The sequence below is a fragment of the Lonchura striata genome, chromosome 1A, assembly GCF_050655825.1.
Source record: "Lonchura striata isolate lonStrDom1 chromosome 1A, ASM5065582v1, whole genome shotgun sequence".
In the NCBI taxonomy this organism is placed as follows: Eukaryota; Metazoa; Chordata; class Aves; order Passeriformes; family Estrildidae; genus Lonchura; species Lonchura striata.
Window position 1 is genome coordinate 19,853,944 of NC_140741.1, and position 24,978 is coordinate 19,878,921.

Sequence of the window (24,978 nt, forward strand, 5' to 3'; positions counted from 1 at the left end):
CCTGACAGCCCAGATCTGATTGCAAGACTTCTATTTCTGATGATAGAAAAAGAAAGCAGTTCAATTTTCCACTGTGGTTTGGATTTTCAACACCAGCATTTAGAAACATTAGGATTAGATATATAAGATATAGAAGACTTTGAGAAAAGAAACACTTATGAAGAACAACACTTTTCAATTTCTTTTGTCCTTCTTAATCAATTTAGACAGTTTTTTAAGAAAGCCTTTGTATAGGTTGGATCACTATTTTTTAGGTAAGAACTGTGACAGAGCTGATTGGATGTATCAAAGGCAGGAATATGTAGAGACTACAGCTGACAATTTATGTAATTTCTGGTTTGTGTGGAATCCATGGGAAGCACAGAGTGGCATTACAAGCCACTCTCTTAGATACATTACATTACATATATGGTCTCTTAGATTCATTACTCTTGCTCTTTCCTTACTAGGTCTGTGAAAGGGTACTGTGAATCAGATAAAAAGGCTCACATTGTATCTTGTTTTAGCTAAGGGACAGAAGGGGCATGGCAGGCAAAAATGAAGAGCAAACTACTGCAGAAGGTAGAAGAATTTACAAAATGTAGATTTGTGATCACAGTGGAGGATACAAAGGGATGAGGAATCAGCACATCAGTAACCCTCTTCATTTATCATGAATTCTTACACAGATGAAAGAGCATTCCCACAGCAGTCTCCTGACACTAAGCAGCACCACATGACATAATAAAGATCATTACATACAGAGCTCCCAAATATTTCAAAGAAAGGGAGTTTTTCAGCTATGCTTTGAATCTTTCAGGCAGTAAACACTCTTTGGAGAGACCCCCTTTGAGACACCATTCACATTCCCTGATGCCTCTAATGAAATAAGTGTCCAAACAATGAGCTAGGCTTAAGGCAAAGGACAGAGTAAGGACACACTGTCCTGGCAGAGTTGAGTTTTGCTGGGATACACCTCTAGCCTAAAGGAGAAATCCATGTCTCTCAACTAAGATTGCAATGAAGTCATAAACAATATGTTTTATGGTTTTATCCCTTCATAATCCATTAATTGCTGTAAATAGGTGCTTAAATCTCAGCTGAACTAATGATCTTATTTATACCCTCTCAGGTAATAATATTGAACTAGTTAAGAACCTGGCTTAAACAAACCTGACTCTGTGGACAGCGTGTCTGCCAAGGCCAGACTGATGTCCTGGGAATTTGGGCTTCAGGTGCCTCAGGGAGGGAGAGCAAACAGGAGATTCCAGACCTTTGCCTTGCTGGAGCCAGGGAAGATACAGCAGTGCTACAGATCATCCTGCACACTACTCACCCTGGCAGGCAACACTCAGTCCCTCTTTGGCAAGCAGTGTGTGGAGCTGGGGATGGTTGATGGTGTGGGCAGAACATGAGCTATAATAAGCACAAGATAGAGAGAGATTATGGGAGGAATTTTCCTGGGGAATTAACCATCCATATTCCAAGCCACCTCACTAATTAATTACTCCCATAACTACAAAATGCTTTAATCCTTTCTCTTCTACCCCCAGACTCCATTTCTTTCTGTCAGTCATTTTCCCAAAGCAACCTTGGCAATGCAATTAATTGGTAACAAATTAAAGCAGCTACAGCACAGGGAAAACCTGAGGACCATACAAAGTACATTCAGCTGAATTTTAAACCAGGCAGCAGGACAACTGTTGTACTTCTCTATGCTGTACAACAGACAGCAGTGCAAACTTCAAATGAAAAGTTTAAAAGAAGCTGCTGCAGAATTTGCAATTTGTGGCACTATAAAGACAACTCGGATTTCAGCTGAGGAACTGATGTTGTGCTTGTCACAGAAGGAATTAATTTCTGAAATAACTTAAGTAGATACAAATATTTGAATAAACTGAAGATAAACCAGAATTCAGCCACTCCTGCTTAGTATGTGTTTCAGTGCAATGAAACTCACAAATCTCAAGTTATCACATGAAAGAAAGTTAGGAATGTACTGGTGGATACAGCTGCATTTCAAGCTCTAGTGTGATGAGCAGAGTTAAACCACAATATTCCAGGTCAATTTTTTGGGTTACTGTTGTAATTCTCAGTAGTCTGGGTCTTAATGAAGCAAAACAATGTGAACAGAAAATCATTGGCCTGCAGCATGGAAAATTCTGGGTATAGCACTACAATTTCACAGAAATAGGTGAGTCAAGCTCGTCTGTTTTCACCTTGACTTCAATAATATCTGCAGTTATTGTTGGTATTTCTAAAAGACAAGCTTATTTGTCTCCAGCCCTTAGGGGCTGAGGAAGTGCAGAATCACCAATTAAAGGCTTTTAACAGCTGGATGCTTCCTAACTGCTTAGCAGAAACATTAACTATTTAAAAAGAAAAAAATCCTCACCAGTCTGAAAAGGGCTACATCTCTGCAAAGCAAAGGATGAGAGACCTGTTGAAAGCAAAGGAAAAGAAACAATTTAGATTACACATTGTTCTTCCTTCAGACAGCCCGAGCAATTAACCTTTTCTGGCAAAAATGCATGGCCCTACTTTTCCCAGTGCTGAATACTCCCAGGTGGAGATGGTGAGACTCTGTGCTCATGGCCCATCTCCTTACACTGCTCCACTGCAGCAGATGCTCTCCAGCACACAGAAGGCCTTGGCTGGTGCTCACCATGATGTCACTGGCTGCTGTGTGACAGAGGTGCCCATCCTGACAAGGGCAGCTCATGGATGGCACCTGCTCTGTTCCTACTGCTCCCAGCAGATGTTCCTGTAACAATCCCCAGCCAGCTGAGATCGTGGCACCTTGCAATCTGCCTGAAACTCTGTTCTTCACATGTTCTTTATAGCTGATTTCTACCCAGAGCTACTACAGGGCAGTCCCACCACAGTGCCTGGCACAACTATGGAGCAGATCTTCCTGGAAACTATCCTAAGGCACATGAAAAATAAAGACACAATTTGTGATAGCCAGTATGGCTTCACTAAGGGCAAGTCATGCCTGAAAAATTTGGTGGCTTTCTTTGATGAGGTTACAACACTGATGGATAAGGGAAGAGCAGCTGACACACTATCTGGGCTGGGACAAATACATCTGACACGTCTGGGTCTCTCAGTTGGCGAGACAAAGATTGGATGGATAAGGAATTGATGGACACACTACAAGACTTGTGTTCAAGGGTTCCATCTCTGGGTGGAGAGCAGTGGTGAGCAGTGTTCCCCTTGGTAGCAGAATAGGTACCAGAAATAATAGTTAGCAGAGAAACAGATGAATTTGCAGCCTGATTTACACTGGGAAACATATTCTAGCTAATCTCTGCTTGACTATTCTGCCTGCATCATTTCTGGTCTGATAATAATGATAAACTCTTTTCTGATTAATATTCTAACATCTTAAATATGTAAAAGCTACCTAATTTTTTGACTGCTGCATACCTAAGCCAATTACCATATGTTAATTAAAGGATTTGTCATCAACTAGCATTTCTAATGTTTCCCCCATAACATGATTGCAAGTACATGTCATAGGAGGGCTTTTTTCCTCTTCTCCATTTTAAATAAATATTTTAAATTATTCCCTGTTTGCTTTTTGAGTAGAACACTCTGATCTCTGTGATCAAAGTTAAATCATTATATGAAAACTCCATGGTTCCTCTTCAGTTGACTTTTTTTTCCAGTCTGCTCTGATCTCCAAAGAGTATTTCCATTTTGCTGTAAGCATAAACATCATCATAGGATCAGGTTGTATGAATGTGAATAAATGTCTGAAGTTGTGCTCCACTGCCTCTAATAAAGTGAATTATGCACAGAGAATGCAACTCACTTTTTTATCTGATGTTATCAGCACTTAATGTTCATTACACAAAACAGAATAAAGTTGTCCGTAGTTTGTATCTGTCTGTTGCCAAATTATCTTGCAATAGACTTAATGTTAGAGAATATGGACTATTTAGACCTTATTTCACTATTGATCCTTAATTTCAAAAGCATAAGACTAATAATAAAGACCAAACAAACCTACAATAACCTTTGCAGAAGGTTCTGTTACATATAAAAGTAATAAAAGTACTGAAAAGACATTGGTGTAGGGTCCAAGTAACTATGTGCAAGAGGTATGTTCAATTTCAGCTGCATATGCTGAATGAATGCTGTGCTCTCTGGTTTCTGGGCTCCACTAAAGGGCTCATAAGCTCCAAGAAGGACAAAGCATGCTCTGCACCTTGGCTCTGTAGTTGGTTTCATACCTGCAGGGAAGGACAGAGGGAAAAGGTACATGTGGGCTGTAATTAAGGATTTTGGTTAGAGAATTTTGGTAGCCACTGCCACAAGGAGAACACTCAGACTGCCCTCTGTGCCAGCACTGGTACAGGAAGGAGAGTAACTCTTGCTGAAACTGCAGTGTATAAAGGATTTTTCCATGCTCTTGAACACATCTCACAGGCATTTCCTTATTCTGATTTATATTACTTAAGGTGGGATATCAAGATGCTTCTTACTAAATATTTCATATTCAATTGAAGAGTAAAATATGCCCTATGCAAGATCAAACATATAAAACATCTGAAATGAGTTTTTCTCTTTTCAGACCATGCACTGTGCACCAAGATAATTGGCTTTTTAACCTCTACCTTTCATATGATAGTCTTCTTGGTCATTTTGTTAAGAGCAAACTTTCTGGAATCAGCTCAAGAATTAACGTGTTTTCACTGGAAAGATCAGTATTTGATGAGCAATTGCTATCCAGAGAGGCTGGATTTTTATTTGAATTCAGAAATCTAAATAGATTTTTGAATTCAAATGGCTATAAACCATTGCAACAAGTGCTTAAAAAGGACTTAATAGTCTACACACTCTCTGTATAAAAGGGAAGTTCTGTTCATTAAAAAACAAATTACAGAGATAAATAAATCTCAGAAATAACACTGCTGAGTCAAGACGTAAAAGTAAACCATGACATGGCACTTGAAAACTTTGACTGTTGGTGCCATGGAACATGTCACTGTGTCCAAGAGCTACAGCAGCAGAGGAAGCAGACTCTGTGCTGACAACAGAGTAACCACCTCAGAGTTGTGCTGTCTTGAGAAATATTTCTTCCTTCCTTCTAAATTTGAATAAATTAATATTTCACTACTTTTTGTATTTAGTCTAAGTTCCCAACCACCTATGTTCATTAAAGAAAGTGACAAGAATAATCATACATGACCTTTCTGAAAGGCAGTAAAAATAACTTTTTTAAACAACCAAATAGCTGTGTGACAATAAATTACAGCATAACAAGAACCATATGTTAAGGGGAAAATATTCTCCTAGCAACAGAATGGGAAAGGTGCCTATTAGGGGATCACTCAACTAGAAAAGGGGTCTGGATCTTAATGCCATGGATATAAATGGGAGGTGGAAATATTTTGTGGGCTTCACTTCAGATGAGGAAGAGGAATGGAAAAATAAAGGATAGCAAAAAAAGAGCCACTGAATTTTAAATTTTACTTCCACTCATTCCCCTAAATAGGAAAGTTTATGACTTTTCCTTCCAGTTTCCCTCTGCTTCAGACACTTTCAGGACACTTGGGTCCCCTGAGGTCACGGAAATCCTAGAGATGCCCACATCTATCTGGTGGGTAAAGCAATCTCTAGGAACTGACATTGTGGTGAGCAAAAGAGGAGCAACTCAGGAAACAGGGTGATTTAGGGAATTGAACATAACCTACAAGATTTTTACTACTTTTTTTTTTTTATATTTTGGTTTTGTGTGGTGTTCAAATGTACCTCTTTTAAAAGAAAAGAAATATTACCAACTCAAGTTTCACTTTTTTTCTCTTCTTGTAACTCTCATAGCAATTTGGCCAGCTGGAGGTAAAAATAAAGAGATTTTTCTAACTGTCAGCTCTACAAACAACCTGGGGTTTAAAAGCCCAGCTGCTTTTTGTCTAGTTTGTTCATTATCACAAGTAATAGTCTGTGCGCCATAAAACTTGTATAATCTCAAACTGTCAGTTTGTTATTAAAGGCAGACTCTACCCTCATCACTCAAAATTAGTTAAAAATTTTCTTGAAGGCAGATTTGTTAGGAGAAAATTCAGGTCCTTTCCCCATATTTGGACTGTGTTTGCTGTGTTAACTTTTGGCTCTAAAACACAGCTTAGAATTAACAAAAAGGAATATATTTGTACATTAGCTGTAATTTTGCAGAGCTGAACCATGGCCTTAAGCTAAGTGTAAAGATATATTGCACTGAGATGATCTTCTCTGTTGTACTAACATTACACTGCTTTCATTTTCCTTAGAAAATGAAGTAACGTGTCCTGTCAAGCTGTTTTCTAACACAAATCCATTATTTTTCTATTCATAACTAATGACAGATGCCAGCAATAGAAGCCTGGTTCATTCATCATGTGTATTTTCTTTCTGGCTGTGCACCTGCACATGGGTTATTGTCAGGGCACTCAAGAAGTCCTACTGTGCTTTTGATGCTAAATTATATGTCTCAGCAATGATTCCAGTTTTCAGGGTTCATGGATGTAAAATATCTCTTAATCCAAAAGGAAAATAGATGGCTGAGAATTGCTTCTCTGCTGCACATGGCATAGAACACTCAACAAGGTAGGCATCACAAACAAGGGACTTAAGCTCTGCAGCCCATGGGGTAAAAATTATGCCAAAAAAGTGCATAAAGAGGTTCATAGGAGCAATAGTAACACTGCACACAAGTGTTAATTAAGAAGAAATTGTAATTAAAAAAAAAACAAAAAAAACAAACAACAAACCAACCCCCAGAATCTTCAAAATAAAACTCAATGCATCTCTGTTAAAGTTTTCCCTTCAGTATACCATGTCTACCACTCCAGACTAACTACATTTTAAAGAAGAAGCAGGGAATGAGTTTCTATAGCAGATTAGGATTTTAGGACATCTGCAGCAGTTAAAGGTCTCTAGCAGTTATATGTATTAAGTGCTTGAAGAAAAATGCCAGGAATTCTAGAGCTAGTCATGTTAAGATGGAAAAGTTCATGTTAAGCCTTTATAGCAAGGACAAGAGTTTTGATTCTGGTTCATCTGCAAATGTGTATGATTTTTAGTACTTAAGAAGAACAGGGAGAAAATCAAGCCAAAGGCCTATTTAGCCCCTAAAATGTCTCCAGCTATATCTAGCCATGGATGGTGAAGGAAAATCCTAAGAGCAGAACAAACATATCATGTTTCTTTTTTATCTGCTGGCCAGAACCAGTAACATGTACTTCAAAACTATCCTAAGGCAGAATTACTACCTCTGGGTTTAATGACACTTTGTGAACTGAAAGGTGAGAAAAAAAATCTTATCATTTAGGTGGAACTTGCCTTGTGATAATTTCAACTGATGGCCTCTCATCTGTATGTTAACAAAACCCAGTGATAATGGTTCCCCATGTATCATCTCCTCGCCACTGATAATTTCACAGCCCCATATTCTGCTCTTGTTAACTATCTCTTCTTTTTATGCAGATGAGCCCTGGTTTATTTCATATCCCTCAAGTGGAAAGCATTAATAACTTTGATCATTCTTATCACTACTCTCTGCACCTTTTTGAATCTTCATCAATTCTTCAAGAGGCTAAAACCAGAAATTCTTTGGCTCTTCTTGATTTGGTTTCACTGTGGATTAATACTGTGACACAAAAGTTTTCTGATATGCTTTCCTGGGTTTTTTGGTAATGACTTATCTTTACTCATGACCGAGTAAAGAAGAAGTGAAGAGCTGACATTTTAGTAGAATTATCAGCTATGGCATTGGGAAGATTTTTTTTTTTATATATAGACATATTTGTATAAATCAGCACATAGTATTTAGAACAGACTTTCTGTGTCTGCATTATCCTACATCCACCTGCACCAATTTTTTTCCTGCCATTTCTTTGCCCAATCATTTAGTACTCTCTGGTGATTCTGCTACTCCACATGGCACATTTATCACCCCACTTAATTTTATGTTATCAGAATTTGCCACCTCATTCTGTACTTGCTTTACCACATAGCTGCAAGTGAGGAGCAGCACTCATTGCTGAGGTAACTTTGCTCCCCCTGTTACCACAGAGCTCAAGAGAGAATTAGACTGTCACAGGATTTTTCCAGTTCATCTGAAATGCAGGTGAGCTTTTTCTCTTTAGAAAGTGAAGGATGGGAGGGATACACCTAATCTACAGATCTCCTCCATTAGCTAACTGGAACTACTAGCTGCATCTGATTATAGTGTTTCATATTTGCATCATAATTTTTACAGTGTTAATTTGCTGCTGATGATGATGTGAGGTTCAGTGCATTTGTTTCCTTCCTATTTGTGAGTTTTGAAAGTGTGCTGCTGGTGTTAAATGTAGTAGTGATCAGAGGGAACTGAGTGGTTACAGCCATTAATTTCTGCAGACAATTTTAGAACAATTTTGATGTGCCCCATAACCATTCCTGGCATGTGTTCAGTACTGCAATACTAATGGAGTGATGCCATTTTGCTCTAAGTACTGGGCATAAATATTATTTGTGTCACACTCAGAATCTGACAGAGCAACCTGACTAGCTGAGGCTGGCTTTCCAAGTGATTCTCACTTGTCCACATTGTTTGTTTTCACTGTGAACCCTCAGCCTGCAGGGCTGCATTCAGAGGAGTGTTCAAGGAACTTGATTCCATCAGCTGATCCATTGTACTCAGAGGAGACACTGCAGACCCTGGCAGAGTCAAGAGTAGCTTGAAGACAGCAGGACCACAGCTGGTACCTGGTTTCCAATTTAGGAATCACCATCTGTCAATACCCTTAAAGTGAAAAAGTAGTTTTTTTGTAGAAGCAGCAGCTCACAAAAAAATATCTTCATTTTATTGCTTTGGTCTTGATAGAAAAAAGGTAATTATTTTCATTTAGCAGGTGAAATGTCCTGTCATTTCTAGCTCTAACACCAAAGATGCATAGCTACTTTGCAGGAATTGTGAGAATTTTTGGATAATTTCAAATATTTAGTATATATTTATTCTTTAGGTCAAAAAATCTTGAATTTTTGGAAGAAAGTTTGACTATGCATTCCATTTCTATTTGTTATAGTCATATGAAATATCACTGTATTATGCTGAGCTGTAAGGCAGTGACCATCAAGGACTTATTTATATTGTTTGACTGCTTTTGTATTCTATCAAATATCAACTTAATACTGCAAAAACCAAGTATACAAACATATTTGGGCCTCCTCTGCACTGCTGTGAGGACTACAACACAATACTGTATGCAAATGCAGTTATTCCATCTACCTCAAAACCTCTATTCAGCTACAATTGGATTAAATACTATTTTTCAGGCTAAGTAATCTCCTGACTTGTTGTATCCAGTGACAGAGGCTGGGGACAGTTGCAGAGAATTAAATAATCTTATTATTTGTTCTTGGCAGGATTTTACTGTCAGAAAACAATGTTGATGTTTCTAATAATTACCTCTATTGTGCTCACACCTAATTGGCTTAAGTTCTGTAGGGTCAAATTAGAAAATTCAACTTCTGAAGAATTTACAATTAAAAAAAAAAGAAAAAAAAGAAAAACCAAAGACAGGGCAAGATGAAAAGATTTACAACATATACTTACTACTGCTTCTTATTACACACCTATGTATTTATAAACAGATAGTAGATTATTTAACAGAGATAGAATGGGGCCATATTTCCTGAACGTTTCAGTTTGGTTGTCCAGTTTGAAACTACTCCCAATCAAAACCAAATAAAAACTAAACCAACCAGTGTGATTCCTGGACTGAGAGTGAGGTTACATGGGGATCGACTCTATCCTGAACAGAAGGCTTAGGGAAGATGTAAAAGCAATCTTCTGCCTAGGATTAAATTACCAAGAAGAGGGATTTGTGTCCTCCACTCTCTAAGGTGTATAGATAAAAAGGAAAAACAGGGCTCCTAAATTGAACCAGGACAGATTGACACAGTCTGTAGCCAAGGTTTTCATTAAGCAGATAATTAACTATTCTAAAAGCCTGAACACAGTTTGCAGAATTTTCATCCTTGAAAGCTTAAGATCTAACTTAATCAAGCCTTGAAAAAGTTGCTCTGATCACTAAGATCAACTAGAAGCAACGCCACATCCCCTCCCATCTGAATTGTCCTGTGGAAAACTACACAAGACATTTATGAGTTGCAGTTGCACAGATTTGCCATCTGACTTAAGAACTCACGATCAAAATTTGTAGAAACATTTTGAGTCTTTCCTGTTCTGCATGGTTAAGAGTCCCAACTTTAAGACACTAAAAACCCCAACAAATAAACCCTCACTAAAACCCAAACAAAATATCAAGTGTTAAACTCCTATTTAAAGGTCAGGCCTAGAAATCTTGAGTCCTCTTTATCATCTGCAAATATTTAGCCTAATGAAATGATAAATAGTTGTAGTTGCACATTAAAGACTTTTTCTAATTGTATCACAGAGATTACAACAGAAAATTATACAGCAATAAGCAGATATCAGTTACTACTGTTGGAAATGTTCCCTTGTTTTTATACCAACATTAAAATATTTCCAGACTGATGAAGAGAGAAGAATTTATTTGTTTTACGTGAAAGTCTTCTGTGAAAATAAGCCCCACTTTTGCATTGTCTAAAAACATAGCAAGCCTTTCAGCTTCTTGAAGGAAAAATAACAATATTTGGCTTCTTCTCTTACATTAGATCTTTCTCACATACGTTATCATCCCCAAAACTTATCCCTGTTTAATTAAACAATAGCTTGAAGCTTTGCTAAATTGCTACATGGGAAATATCCCTACTTTTTGGGGAGTAGTAAAAAAAGATTGACATCACTAGTAACTCCTTAAAATTATCTCCTCCCAAATTTACTGATGCAAACCTTTTGAGGTAATAGCCTTGGCAAAAATTCTGTCCAACAAAACCAGCTGACATTGCTACCTTCTCTCTCTAAAGCATAAGTCATTTATAAGCCATTTTAAATAGGAAATAGCAAGAAGAAATCCACCAGACATGAAAAGCAGCAGCCCAAATCTTCAGAGGGTATCCACCACACTCAGTTAAAGATATTGATTTTTTTTTTTTCCCTGATTTATATCAGTTGCAAATCTGGTTCAGCCCCTGTGAACAGCTGCTTCTAATCTGCTTTAATACCATCCACATTGAACTGCTTATTGTTATTGGTTTTAGGGCAATACAAAGAAAGAGAGGGTTTGCATATAGCCATGGCTGTTGTTTATTACCTGGTTATTAAATTGTGCTGATTTTGGCTGGGGATATTTAGTTACTAGCTGGGGTTAGACCACAACATAAGTTTACAGGGTTTTTCATAGGATTTTTGAGAAGTGGGAGTAGATAAGCTAGAAATGATTTTTTAACTAGGAAGGTGAACCAAATGGTAAACCAAAGTATATAGTGTTTTTAAATCTCAGGGACCAATTAAGAATAGCAGCTGTTGTTCTGATAGGACATAAAAATTTTATTAGGGCTACCAAACTATCAGTAAAGCTACCCACTGGCAGAAACCTAGGTGTATTACACATGCACTCACACATATCCCTCTGGGATAGAGGGCAAGGGTATGAAGTTTTTCTCAAGTTTCATGAGAACATTCCTGGGTTTACAATACCTAATGTTGTGATGTCACTGTAGACAGAAGACACAAAAATTGCCATATGATCAACTTCTCTGCACAGGAAGGAGTCTCAAGACTGCTTTCTGAGAAACTTGGATGAGTTATCTTTTGAAAGCTGTCAGGGAAAGTGAGAGGGAAATAAAGGACTGTGTGGCCAAAAATTCAGGTAGTAGTATCTTTTCTTCTACCATGCTTAAAAAAATATAGTCCAAAAGTTCAAGTGTCTGATCAAGCTCTTTGACATGTTTTTCAGATGATGGTAGAGGTAAGCAGGTAGACTCAGTAGCAAACATTTTAAAAGTGTTTAGCTTTGCTTAGAAACTGGCTACAAATCCCAGCACAACTCACAATAAGCACAGACTTCCCTCTTTTCAGTCATGTATAAATATGTATATGAAGTTCCATCCCTCTCTACCTTAACCCTGTGTCAAATTTTCCTTGTAAATACGGCTTGTTCTGGGAGTGCTTACTTATTACAGATTATAAACTGCTGGCTTTGCCTGTGTGTTTTTGCCCACATTATTGAATGACAATTAGAATTTTCTTTCTCTTTGCAAATCAAAAAAAAAAAAATGCCTGGGGTTTATGTGGAAGAACTGCTGCTCTTTCAGCACATTTGTAGAGGAAAGTACTTCTAGAGGCCCAGAGGATGGAAATCTGCTGACTTCACAGCCCATCAGACAGGACTCACTGCAGTAACTCCACCACCACACCTCGGTGTTTCTCCCACGCAGCTCCGCAGCAGCAGTTGCTGCAGACTCAGCCAGATAACACAGGGAGAGTTACACACAGCTCAGTGAGCAGGAGCTCCAAAAAGTTAAAGACTACAGCTTGGGTTTGGATTTTTAAGCTGAGGTCTTGTCGTCATTGCATGGCACCACAACCTGCAAGTCAAAACAAAAGACCAGATCTGCTTGCATAAAGCCTGAGAAGGGAACAAGATTTGCATGAAATGATATGAAATAGTAGGGAGTGGATTCTTTTTCTGCTGATGGCAGGTGTCTTTCAGAATTGTGAATTGCCAGTATAAAGGGAGGCATAACTTTATTACTGCTTCTCTTTTGCAAACAAATGTCATCTGCAGAGGAGAAGCTGGACTGAAGGGGCAGACAAGGCATATATGAATAATATCACAGCGCGGGGAGATCTAAACAGTTCAGAGTCATCCTGTGAAGTACATTCCCAAGTGTAAGAACTTTTCACTAATAAAGAGTACATTTTAAGATTAAATATGATTTTTCCATTTATGGCGTTAAGACATTTCATTTCTTTATCCATTGCTCTGAACCATTATCACACCAAAGATGCAAAACCCTTGGATTTCAATTACTGCATATGCTGAAAAATTTTAAAAAATAGTTTGCATATCTAGTTTCCATAAATTTAGGGAGACAGCTAAAAAAGCAGTTAAGTGGTCTGAGTCAGTAGAAATTGCTACAATCTAAATAAAACAGACTCATTCACTTGGGTCCACAGCCAGGAAACATTACCCATATTTTTTTGCTGTTCATATCCAAGCAATGTCTTTTTGTTTTGTTGTTCAAGCACCTTTGATCATCTCTTTTCCACCACAGAAAAAGGAGAGGTTCCTGTGTGCTGGTAGCAATGCCTAGAGAGACACAGACAGAGAAGAATTCACCCAGAAGTTATATTTATCCAGGTTCCACCTGCAGCTAAGCTAGGAGTGTAGGTATATCCTGAAGACAGTGGGTTGTCAGCCCATGATTTTTATCTCCCTCCATTGGTTATATGTGAGGAATTTTGAAGGAATTTGAGACGGGATCTCTGAGTTGCTTTAGATAATGTGATTTGTTTTTCTTATCTTCTACATAGGCAGGAAGGGTCAGTTTGGCTCACATCTTTACTGGATGGCTTATAAGGTCACTAGACCTTTAGTTACAAGGCCTTTTAAGGATTTATTGACCAATAAAACACTGATAACAAGGATATTTATGCTTTTGACACAATCCTTAAATACTTAGTCTTATAGACTCATGCTACAGCGTAAGCTTTCTTAGCCAATCATGTTATGACACACAAACTTCCAGTACTGCATTCTAAACTCCTTGTTTACTTTTGTAACTACTACAATTTTTATGTCTTAAACTCTAAAACTTTTAACTTTCCTCTACTTAGCTTAATGTGTCTCTGCTTTAGACTATAAAACCATATTCTGGCTTCCAGAAATTAAGTTGTCCAAGGTCTCAGATCAAATCCTGTGTTAAATTCTAAGCTTTGACTTACAGGCCCAAAGTTCTGAGAGTTCACTTCATTTCAGATTCCAACTGTTATAGAATGAATTAAACCATCTCAGAAAACTTTCAAATGTCTGAAAGCAGCTGAGGTGAATCCTCATCTCAGATATGCCTTGGATCCATTAGTTCATTTATGATATTAAGGTGTTTCCTGATATGCACAAAAGACTCTTTTTAATTTCTTTTTCACTCTTCCTGTTATCCTGAAAAAATACTTTTCCTCATAGAAGAGCCATTCTTTATGCAAGGAACAAGTGGAATAGCCCTTAGCTTAAAATACAAGTTGAATTTTCTGGAGAAAGCTTGAGGAAACCATTAAAATAGTTTCATTTGCCTACTCACACACACAAAAGCTTTCAGGAAGAATAATTGTTCTCTTTTGAAAAGTTTAGGGCAATTTTTCATTCCATCAGGTTTTTTTTTAATAACCTTTACTCAGGTTTTTTTTTAATAACCTTTACCTGCAGATTTTCTCAGAGAACATTATTAAGAAATCAAGTATAATGGTTATGGATATTTTCCCTCCTGCTAATCACTTTCAATAATAATTTTAAGAATCTTAATTTTTAATGGAGTAACACTTTTCATAAGTCTTGAAAAACAATAGGAATATATTCAACTTTTTTGCTAAATATTTAATTGGAAAAATCAGTGCGCCTTTCAAGATAAAAATGTTTTGTTCAAAAGATCCAGCCAACTCTAGTAAATTATTTTTCTTAAGTTTCATGCCTGCAACACTCAGAATAAATGAGATGTCTTACAGCTTTTTTAATAAAGGAGATGGAATTATTATTGTTAATTTACTGATTTTATTAAGAAGCAGATAAACTTTTATAACTGGAGACAAAATGGTTTTGCAGGAAAACTGAGAGATAAATACACTCCTGGGTATGTAGTGATACTTTTGCTCCATCACTCCCCACTTCACCATACCAACTGAATTACATCACAGTTGCTCCTGCAGCCATTTTATGCATTAAAAATACAGTTGATCAGCAAATGCCATTTCTTCTGAACACACTTTGGATTCTAAGAACACTTTAAAAACTGTAGAGTTAGATTAAGTGTTACCTTTTGGCTTCTTCAGTGGAAGGACTAAGTGACATCTCTTTCACACTTCTTTTTCTCAATTGTTTAAGTAGACTAAATGCTTTGAGGCAAGTTTATGAAGGTTTTGTTGGTTTGGCTTTTGTTCAGTTAGTTGCTTTTTTTTGTTTTGTTTTGTTTTGTTTTGTTTTTTTTATATCTAAGGGTAGTAGTTCTAAACCTGCCATTTAGACTTGCATATGAATACCAGTGTGTATTTATTAGGTCTATGGTCCTGAGAGGTGTTTCTTGAGTTTGCAGTATGATTGTTCTGTCACCATTTTATTAAAAAATCTGTAGAATTTTGGGATAATATTTTCTATTCCATCTATATGCTACAGCCTGCCTGGAACAGGAATGGTCTCCTCCAGCAGAGGATGAGATGCAGTGGCCATGGACCCTCTTCTACTGTCACCAGCAATAATAGCAGCTAAAATTAACAGCAACAATAACAATAACATATCACTGCTGTGTAAAAAGTGCAGGCAGGCTGGGTTTTCTTGTACTGCTGTTAATATAAAAATATTTAGATAGATTTGTTTTAGAAACATGGATTTAAATTTCTCAGTCCAAACAAAGTTGTTTGGAACTTGTGTGGGAAGAACACGATGTACAGTCCCTCTTTAGAAGAAAGCAAACAATAAGCCTCTTGCTGTGCTGCCACAAGACATATTTATTATTTATTCAATTTCTTTGCCCAGTTTATTTTTCAACACAAATTAAAAGCTTATTCCTGCATCCGAGTCCAAAATACCTTGGGCTTCAGCCATTCTGGGTATTCATCGTGTTTTGTCTACCTCTTTGTTCTGCAAAAAGTACCATCAGCCCAGGCTGTTCACTGCAAATACTGAATCAAGACATCATCAGGTTATTTATTTCTTTCAATTGTTTCCTTTTTCTGAGAAGGTGAATAAAAGCATTATAAACAGGGAGGCCTTTTTCCCTAATAAAATAAGTCTCTATATATTAAGAAAAAATGAAATGAGGCCAGAAGGTTGTAAATTCTCTGATTCACTAGGTTGCTCCAACAATTTTTTGTCAATATACTGTCCTATAATTGCATTTCAGATGCTGGAAATTTGTGACTGGCTTTCTCCAGACACTGTTAATTCTGCTTGGCACTGATGGTTTTATCTTCATCCGGGTATCAGTCTGTCCCTAGAAAACACATATTGAGACCTGCACTAGGCATTTCAGTAGTCCACAAAATGTTCATCTCCCTCCAAGTCATGGCTAAACGTGTCAATGAGTCAGAAACCAGAGAGTCAACAGGGCACTGAGTTCAACACTGTTCTCATAAGCCATGAAGGTGCCACTGCAGGGACACCACATGGCACCAGGTGCAAAATGGTGTGCTCTGTCTGGGACACCTGGAGAAAACTACCAAAGCGCCCAAATTGCCTAATTCTGACACATCTCCCATGAGGGCAACCTTCAGGGAGCAGGCTAAAATGGCTGCAGGGACATTCCTGTAGAGCTTTGCAGAACTGTTTTGCCACACGTGTGAAGAGCTTGCTATATTTCTTAGGGAGGGGACCCATCTGGAAATGAGCAAACACTGACCTCCATGTGTACTTTCAGCGCTCATCCTCTTGCAGCTGGCAATAACTCAGAGATTTGGAAGAAACGAGTTCAAATGTCTTCCTTGCAATGAACTTTCTTTAGCCAGCAGGTACTCACTGCCACAGGGGAGCAGCTGCACTGGTCCCAGCTCCCCATGCTGTTGTGCAAGCCCTGGACATTGCAGACTGTCTGTCCCACTGGCTCCTTCCTCCTGCATGTCACATTCCCTGGAAAAACCTGCTGAGCTCTGCAGGACTTTTGAGGCAATACAGTGGGTACTTCTGTGAGGCTGTGGGTTAGGGACACTGTCCTGTGACCTCAGGTGAATTGACCCTGGCAGAAGTCCGGAGAAAAGGGATACAGGATGGAAGAAAGGCCATAAAGAGGTCCATCAAAACGTCCATTAATATGTCATGTCACTTAATGTGGGCACCTGACATGACATGACCACCACTAGGCTCTCTTCTAGAGCAAATTCTACAACTTTGTCTTTGAGCTCACAAGAATACTGTGATGATCACTAGTCAAGATTGAAACACTTCTCTGCAGAATCAGCAGGAACTATTGACATATTTTAATACAGAAACAAAGACAAAAAAAAAAAGGCAAAAACAAAACAAAACAAAAAAACAAAACAAAACGAAAACACCAACTGGATCAAAACAGACTGATTATCTTCCTAAGGGGCAAAACTCAGCCCACAGACCCACAGACTAGATAGTGAAGGATAGAGTGCCACAGCTGAATTGTCAGGGAGCTAAAATCTTGGCACAATGTCCTGCAGAAGCATAAAAGCTCTCATATTCATTATATAATTACAATTACTGATTAATACTCATCTAAGGCCCAGCTGCTTCTTCCACAACTGCTATAGGAGTGCTCTCTCTGGAGAGAAAGCTCTCGTGATGCCAAGGTGAGTTCCTTGTATAAATAAAGCAGAAAGCAAAGATTGATGCTGAGAGTGGAACAAGGAAACCTGACAGAGGATTTTCTTTCCATTAAATACAGCATGCAAAAAGCTATTTTTTTTTCTGTGGCTCCAACTGACTGACAATGCTGGCAGGATGAACCTTGGCAAGAACAGAAAGGGATTTACTTGTGCCACTGGGAGGCTTTCTGTGCTTTTCTAGGGGAGCTATTCTGGATCTGAGCTATGACATCAGAATCTCTCTCTCTAGGGGCAAGAAGAAACTTGCTTTTGGCCATTAACCTCAACAGCTCCCTTGAAGCTGCCCAGCTTGCAAGGCCCTGGCTACTCCAGCATATAATCATGGGTCTGCCCACATCCTCCTGCAAGAGAGCACAGCCTCTTCTGTAGGGAAAGGCAAGGCAGGGGTAGCTGACACAGAGTAAGAGGTATGTAGCCCAAATCTCTTTCCTTTGCTGAATTCTTGTTCTCACTTTTAACTTCCAGTTAATACTTGAAGCCCATCACTTATATGGCATTTCTCTATGACACTTTAACTTGGGGGCAATGGAGTGGAATTGACTATGAAAAGTAGTAAAGGATTTTGAGAATGCAAACGTTTACCAACTCTGCTGAGGAAGAACAAGGCAAGAAAAAAAAAAAGAAGGAAGGTCTACATATAGACATGATTGTAAAATTAAGATTCTATTTGATTTCCTAGCATTTCTAGAAGAAAGGGCACATTGATTACCACTTGGTTTAACTCCTGGTCTATGAGAGCACACAGAATGGAGAACGATTTGTCATGCATTCTTCAAGCTCTTCATTTTCTGCCTAGCAAATATATAGCACACATCTGGATGTAGCCTTTTCTGAATCTCCTTTACTTTGAAACTGAGTATCTATGACATTAGAAGGAGACCAGTACAGTGAAAAGGGCAAGAGGACACAGCAAATGGGAAATGGAACTTTGCAGTTAGAATTGTGCTTTGTGAGCCATTACCTTTTGGTACCTCCTCTGATTTCAGGATAGATTTTTGTTAATAAGTTCTTCTTAATGAGGGTTGCAGACACAGATTTGCAAACTGGCTGCCATGGAAATAATTCATTAAGCTCCCTAGCAAGATTCTGTCCCCTTTTACACTGTTGGTGCTGAGGATGACAGATTCTACATCATGACTTGTTTTCTTCAGTCAGGTTTGTGTGTCTCTCAGGGTCTCAGGACTGTTTACCATTGGAGTTTACAAAGAACCATCTCCTTCTTCCTCACTCCCTTTCAGTCAACATTTGGGCAGCACAAATAAGGTTCCTAGGAGCCCCTGGAATACTGAGGACACAGGGCACCAGGAAAATTGTAAACTGGTGTGACAAGACCCTAGGTAAAATCTCAAACAAATTAAATAGACATGAAGGCTTTTGAAGGAAAAAAATACAGCAAGCAAACCCAAACACTGTGATTACTTACACTTGCCTGTAAAAAACTGTAACATTATCATTTCTAAGACTGCAAAAATTCATTTGTTTGTGTATTTTCAGAAAGAAGCTAATTTTTTCCTCATACAGAGAAGTGGTAGGGGAAAGATTATTTATGAAATCTTGTGACCCTTAAAGAAACTTTCCCTCAGTCACAGTAGGGGTGCTGTCAACACTTAGACTATCTTTGAGAATCTCTAGGCAAACAGGATACCCAGAGGCTCTTGTCACACTCTTTAATTTGCTGCTCTGTGTAGCCTGGGCTTGCCTGCCCCCATCCCCAGCACAGTCCTACTGTAGGCACATGGACACAAAGCCAACCCAGCAGCACTGATAGCCACGATGAGACCCCATTGTTGTACTCAGGAAGAACAGGAATTTTTATTTCACCACAAAATCCAAATTCTCTTACAGGTGTGCTGGCATAGAAGAGCTGGCATTGCAGCAGTAGGCTCCACTCTTCCTTTCTGCTGAAGGAATTACTCAGCCAATGTCAGCATGCCTGGCAGTGTCTCCTGTTAAAATGCTCTGCTCTGTAATTTCTGTGAAACCTTGTATGGCACTAGGGTCACACAGAGCAACTGGAATCCATAAGACAGGAAAGACACCAGACACAGGTCAGGATCTCAGTTTGCCTCTTGGGAGTTTCTTCATAGATTTTTGTTTGCTACTGTCTTAAGATAAATCTCTCTGAAAGCTCTTCAGTGTCAAAGCAAACTGGGAAAAATGTCAAGAGGAGCTTTGATTCTACTATTCTTTCCATTCAAGTTTGCTTTCCTCACAGCCCTGATTAGTCTGTCATTTTCATTCTCCATATCCTTCTTTCCCGTGAAAAAGCCCTTCTTAAGTGTCCCCAGACAAGTGTTTGACTCATCTATGAGCTCTGCATTAGTCACACACTATTTGCAAGCAGGCTGGTGCATTCACACAGAGGACAAAGCTCAGTTCCAGACTTTGCTTTGCTGGTTTGGTGCACTTCACCATTCCAAAGGTTTCTTCCAAACACAGACCTTTCTTAAGCTCATGAAGGACTGTCAAGCTTTTGGCATCACTTGCTCTACTATTCCTGCCATCTTCCCCATACACGTGAAATCCAGTAATTCTGGTTCATGGAAGAAATTAGGAATTGGATGCTAGCTGTTTGTGGTTCAGTGCCTGAGCAATGTCTATAATATCCTCCACAAAATTTCTGGGAAGTGAGAGTGTTAACTTGTGATAAATCTGTAAGTGTTTCAGCAAATTAAAATCTCAGTCATGTGATAATTAAAAAAATTTCTTTGCCCATATGGCAGAGAAGGACACCAAGAACGATGATCTATCAGTCCTAAGATATTAGTTGCCACTGTCAGTCCTCCAGACTCCAACAAATAAATGGGAAGAAATCACCTAAAATACTTGACTAGGACTCCTTGCGATCTGCTGTTAATGGTCTGTACCTTTAATTCACTCTCCAACATTGCTTAGGTTTCAGGAATTTTGCAGGAACTTATTTGCCTTGTCCACTGCATCTATCGTCTCTTCCCCAGCTAAAGTGGGGCCACCCTTTCCCATGCAGATACCGTGGTAAAAATAAAGGTGCCTGGACTCTCCACAGCTTTGTGTTAGCATTGTCCCATAGATTTCAGGAATGCTTAAATAATTTTTATGGGCCCAAGTAATTTAAATCATTAAAGAGTGATAGCTGCCACCTAATACCCAGATTTAATACCAAAACCTGCTTTTGCTGGCATTATTAGTTACTGGAGGAAACAATTTTAATTTAAAGCCAAAAAAAGATAATGGAGGAGTATGGCAACAAGAGGAACCTAGAAATAGTAACAAAAAGAGACCATTGATGCAGTTAATGTCATCAGGGCAAGTCAAGTATCAGCTGTCTATGCATGAAGATAACCAGGGTTTATAGTGCAGAAGTGAGTCTGTGTGGGATTAGGTTTGGACTATTTCATCAATTACATAGCCGTAAGCTATAATAAAAAATAATAATACTTTGCACTTGCACAGTGCTTTCATCATCAGATCTCATCTAGAAGTACTTCATAAACAATCATTAAGCTACCTTCCCCTGTGAAGTACATATTAGATTATTATTGTTACTATTATTATTATATCAGTTTTTTAAACAAAAAAAGAAGATAAGTTACTCACTCAAGGTCACCTCCATCATCATGTTTACGAGGTCTGTCAGCTGACAGTCAACTGAGATGCTGCCTCCAGGCTGAAATAAGGGATGGGGTGATCTGGGGAGGATAAAGTGATACTGCTTGTCTCATGTTTGTACTATGACTCCATAATTGTAAGAATGGTGTATCCATATCATGATGTAGATTCATTAATGCCTAATTTAAGGTGTCTCCAATATTTTTTTTTCATTCACAAAACCTACAGAAACTGAGTATCTGTGAATTCTTTACGCTCTTGTTAAATTTATTTTGAAACTGGCCAATGGACTCAAATGTCCTAGGAAGGAAGAAGAAGAAACATAATGTTACCACAGGTTTGATTTCCTCTGTCTTTCACTTTTGTGCATATCACCTGAAGTTGATTGGACTATAAAAAATTTACATTTTAGGTGAAACATAAGGGTTTTTTTCTTAAGTGGACTTTCAAGGACTAAGGTTACACAGCAAAGTGATTGTTGTTTGACAAACTATGAATTCCCTGACTCACTCTTTCCTTTCAAGGCAGGCCATGTCATTACAAGCTTTCCTTAGAGGTTAAAAATACTTGCTTTTGTAGAAGTCAGAACACCTAAGGGACATAGGTTACAAAGATATCACTGACACAGAGAATAACAGAGAATGGCATTGTGTCACAGCAGGGTGACCCCTGACATCCTTGGCAAACCCAGTTATTTTAAAGCAGGAGATCTCAAAGTGACCTGAAAAAGGAGTAAGTTTGGTTCTTTTGTCCATGTGGGGAGAGTAGGAAAGCCAAGACACAGAGCAGTGAGGTGAGCTGCCTTTCACTGCTCAGAAGTGGGGTTCCCAGACATCAAGGTGCATTGCAAAAGGTATAAATTCCAGTGTACTTCCCTGTAAAAATGAGTCTCCGTCACTATGCTTCTGAACTTGCTAGAACATGTCAATGTGCCTTTCAAAAGACAGATTTGGAGGAGCTCTTGTATTGTGACAGAATTAAAGAGAATGAAAGTGATATGACACTTGTAAAACCCATATCCTATCTTATTTATCTGTTGTCCCTGTATGCCTAAATCTGTAGCGAGCTGTGCTTCTCCAGGACGGTGTGGGTGAATGAAGACGAGAGATCTCTCAAGGCTGCTCTTGGGGAATGAGGTTCATTGGGGATGCAGAAAGGTCCTGCCTTGTGCTGCCAAACGCAGCACGTGGCGAGGCCTGAGAGGATGGGAGAGGGGAGAGACAAAAGGATGCTCAAGGAGAGGGGAGGAAGTTCCAAGAAGTCATCCAGCCCCTCAGAGCCCCCTTTTCAGGGGGCTTCAAGGTGGGCTGGAACAAGTCTCAGGCCAATGGGGTTACAGGCACTTGATGTTTTAGGGGAGGGACAGAGGTGCAAGGTGAACCATGCATCTTTTGGGGGTGAGATGGAACAGTCCACCTGACCCCAGGACACATCCGTAGGCAGGGGCGTTGTCCGGCTAGCTGGGAGAGCTGTTCTCATCCTGGCTGTATTATTTATGGATAATCATATTTATCTATCTTCTGCAACATAAATCCAAGAACATCATGTTCAGCTCCCCTTTTTGGGGATAAAATGCTCTGTAATGTAAGGCTCTCTCTCTTATGGAGAGTTCCTCTATGGATTACTCCTGGAGGAGATTTAAAAGCCCACAGAACCTTTAGGGCTTATGGTCTCTCTGCTGGGTCTTTGAAGGAGGGATGGATTCAATATGTTTTCAAAGGAGCTAAGTGGCTATGGCATACATAGCAGTATTGGATATAGGTAAAATGATACTCTGCATCTCTCCACCTGTTTGAGTTGTGTCCAATAAAGCTGCTTGCAATCGGTCTGTACATAGTTCCTTCTTGTCACTGTGAATTTGGAAATTGAAGATAAGGCCTGGCATAAGTAAGAACAGATCTAAATATTTTATGGGTCCTGATGGGTTCTTAAGTATGCATGACACCTGCTCCACAGCACAAAGTGACCTAATGTCTGCAGACAGTGATGAAGAACAAAGACACCTTCTCTCACTGCTTCAGGAGAATGGCAGATATAGTTAAGACAGGCAAAAGCAGAGAAATACTGCCTTGACCACTGCAGCCAACCTGGACTTTGGGCCTGGGCTGACTCCAGACTAGGAGTACTGCTCTTTCCTTATCATCTGGCCTAGTTTAGAGCTCATTTGCTCAAGATTCACTATACTGACCTTTGAAACTATTTTCTCCTTTTCCCCTCTCCCTTGCAACAAATGGATTGCAGCAAAGAGTGAGGAAAAATCTCACAACACTTTGGTCTTTGCAGGAGCCATCAACTCCAAGCAATCTCTGTCCATTTCCTCTGGCCACAGACCTGTTCACTCTCAGTTTCCAGTCCTGCTGCTGGGGAAAGAGTGATTGTAGAATTAGTTTCCTCTGTAGCAAGGGATAAACAAGCTCACAGTCACAAACTGATTGATGGGAGACTTTTAGTGGCCCACACTGAAGAGATTTAAGGCCTCATTTAAAGTTTGAATGCCATTTAAAGTTTTCCATCAATGTCACTGAGGGGTTTGTATTAGTTCTCTGACAAGTAAGATATGTGTAGGGTTTTACAGGAAAACTATTGGGTTTTCCCCTCAAATTGAGGAAGTTCCTGTTTTCTTCTTTGCCATACAAAATATCTGTTAGCTGCTTGTTTGTGTGTGGCCAGCCAGCTTTTTACTTGACCTCTGTGATTGTTGCTCACCCAGATCTGCCTGACACAAAGCACAGATTTATTTTTTAAAATTTTTTCTTCAAATTTCATTAACTTATAACTGCAGTGAGTATCTGCTTAAATAAAAGAAAGATTAAATATATTTGTTAAGTGTGGTTAGTACCCTTGGATGTCAGAATTAATTATGTGCTGAAAATGTAGCTATCTGTTTGAAATTGCACGAATAATAGATATGAGACATTCCTAATAAACTAAAACCCCTTGGGCTTTGAACTCTTCACTTCTACAATAAAAGACAGAGAATTTAGCTGCAAACTTACACAGCCAAAAACCTATTCAGAAGGACCACTTTAGATTAAATAGAGACAGACTTTTCTGATTCCTTGGGTGTAATGAAAAATACTATACATGCATGTGTTTTTACAGATGTTTGAAATGCAGGATAGAGTCCAGGGGAGTTGGATTAGACCTCTCTGACAGGCACATCACAACTACTCAGTATCCCTTGCCTCTGTCTCTGACTCCCCACTGTTCTGCAACTGGGTCAATCCATTTCAGTGATAAAGTAACTCCTGAGTATAATGCACTTGGAATCCAGAGGATGAAATAGCCTCTGATATATATATATATTTTTTTTTAAATTGTCCTCTTACTACACAAAGCCACTTTCATTTTAATTGAAAATAGCTAAGACACAACAGAACAAAATAGCACAAAATTGTCTATAAAATAGCAGGAACAGTTATTTACTTTCAGGAAATTCTATCTTCACTTAATGATTCACTAAATGCTACAAATATACTCTGGTTAGTATTAAAAAGATATAAAGAAGAAACTGTTTCATAAACAATTTTTTTTCTCGCTCTTAAGCTATTAGATTAATATATATCATTTAAGGAAATCTAACCACTAAATTATTTTAGGTAAGATACACTGTCTTGCTTTGCTCCCTTTCTATTCCTTCACATGTTATCCCAGAAAGCAGAAATTTGACTTGTTTCACTTTCCACGTAAATTTAAACAATTCACATGAGATTCAACCAGCATGGCCCCTGCAAGGCAGTATTCTGCTTAGGAAATGCCTCTGCCACGATTATTTGCAGTAGGAAAGGGGATGAAAAGGAACCTGTGTGGGGGCAAAATAAATGTTTTGACCCTCCTGTGCCTGTGGGGTGGGTTGCATTTTATAGACTGAAGGAGGAACTTCTGGATGTGGTCCATTCAAACCAGGCAGCTTGCTTCAAACCCACTCCACTACTCTAAAGAACAATAATAGATGA

At 38.8% G+C, this 24,978-nt stretch overlaps 1 protein-coding gene across 1 annotated transcript in view; it reads right to left on the reverse strand.

Moving 5' to 3' along the window:
* The window catches only part of LOC144246263 (uncharacterized), a 263,343-nt gene that overhangs the window by 36,142 nt on the left and 202,223 nt on the right, over positions 1–24,978 (reverse strand). Inside the window, exons 4-7 of the mRNA XM_085568825.1 lie at positions 21,011–21,102; positions 13,072–13,190; positions 2,375–2,419; positions 1,316–1,395 (exon numbers count right to left, since the gene is read on the reverse strand). Of these exons, the coding sequence (XP_085424951.1) occupies positions 1,316–1,395; positions 2,375–2,419; positions 13,072–13,190; positions 21,011–21,102 (336 nt within the window). The remainder of the gene's footprint in view (positions 1–1,315; positions 1,396–2,374; positions 2,420–13,071; positions 13,191–21,010; positions 21,103–24,978) is intronic.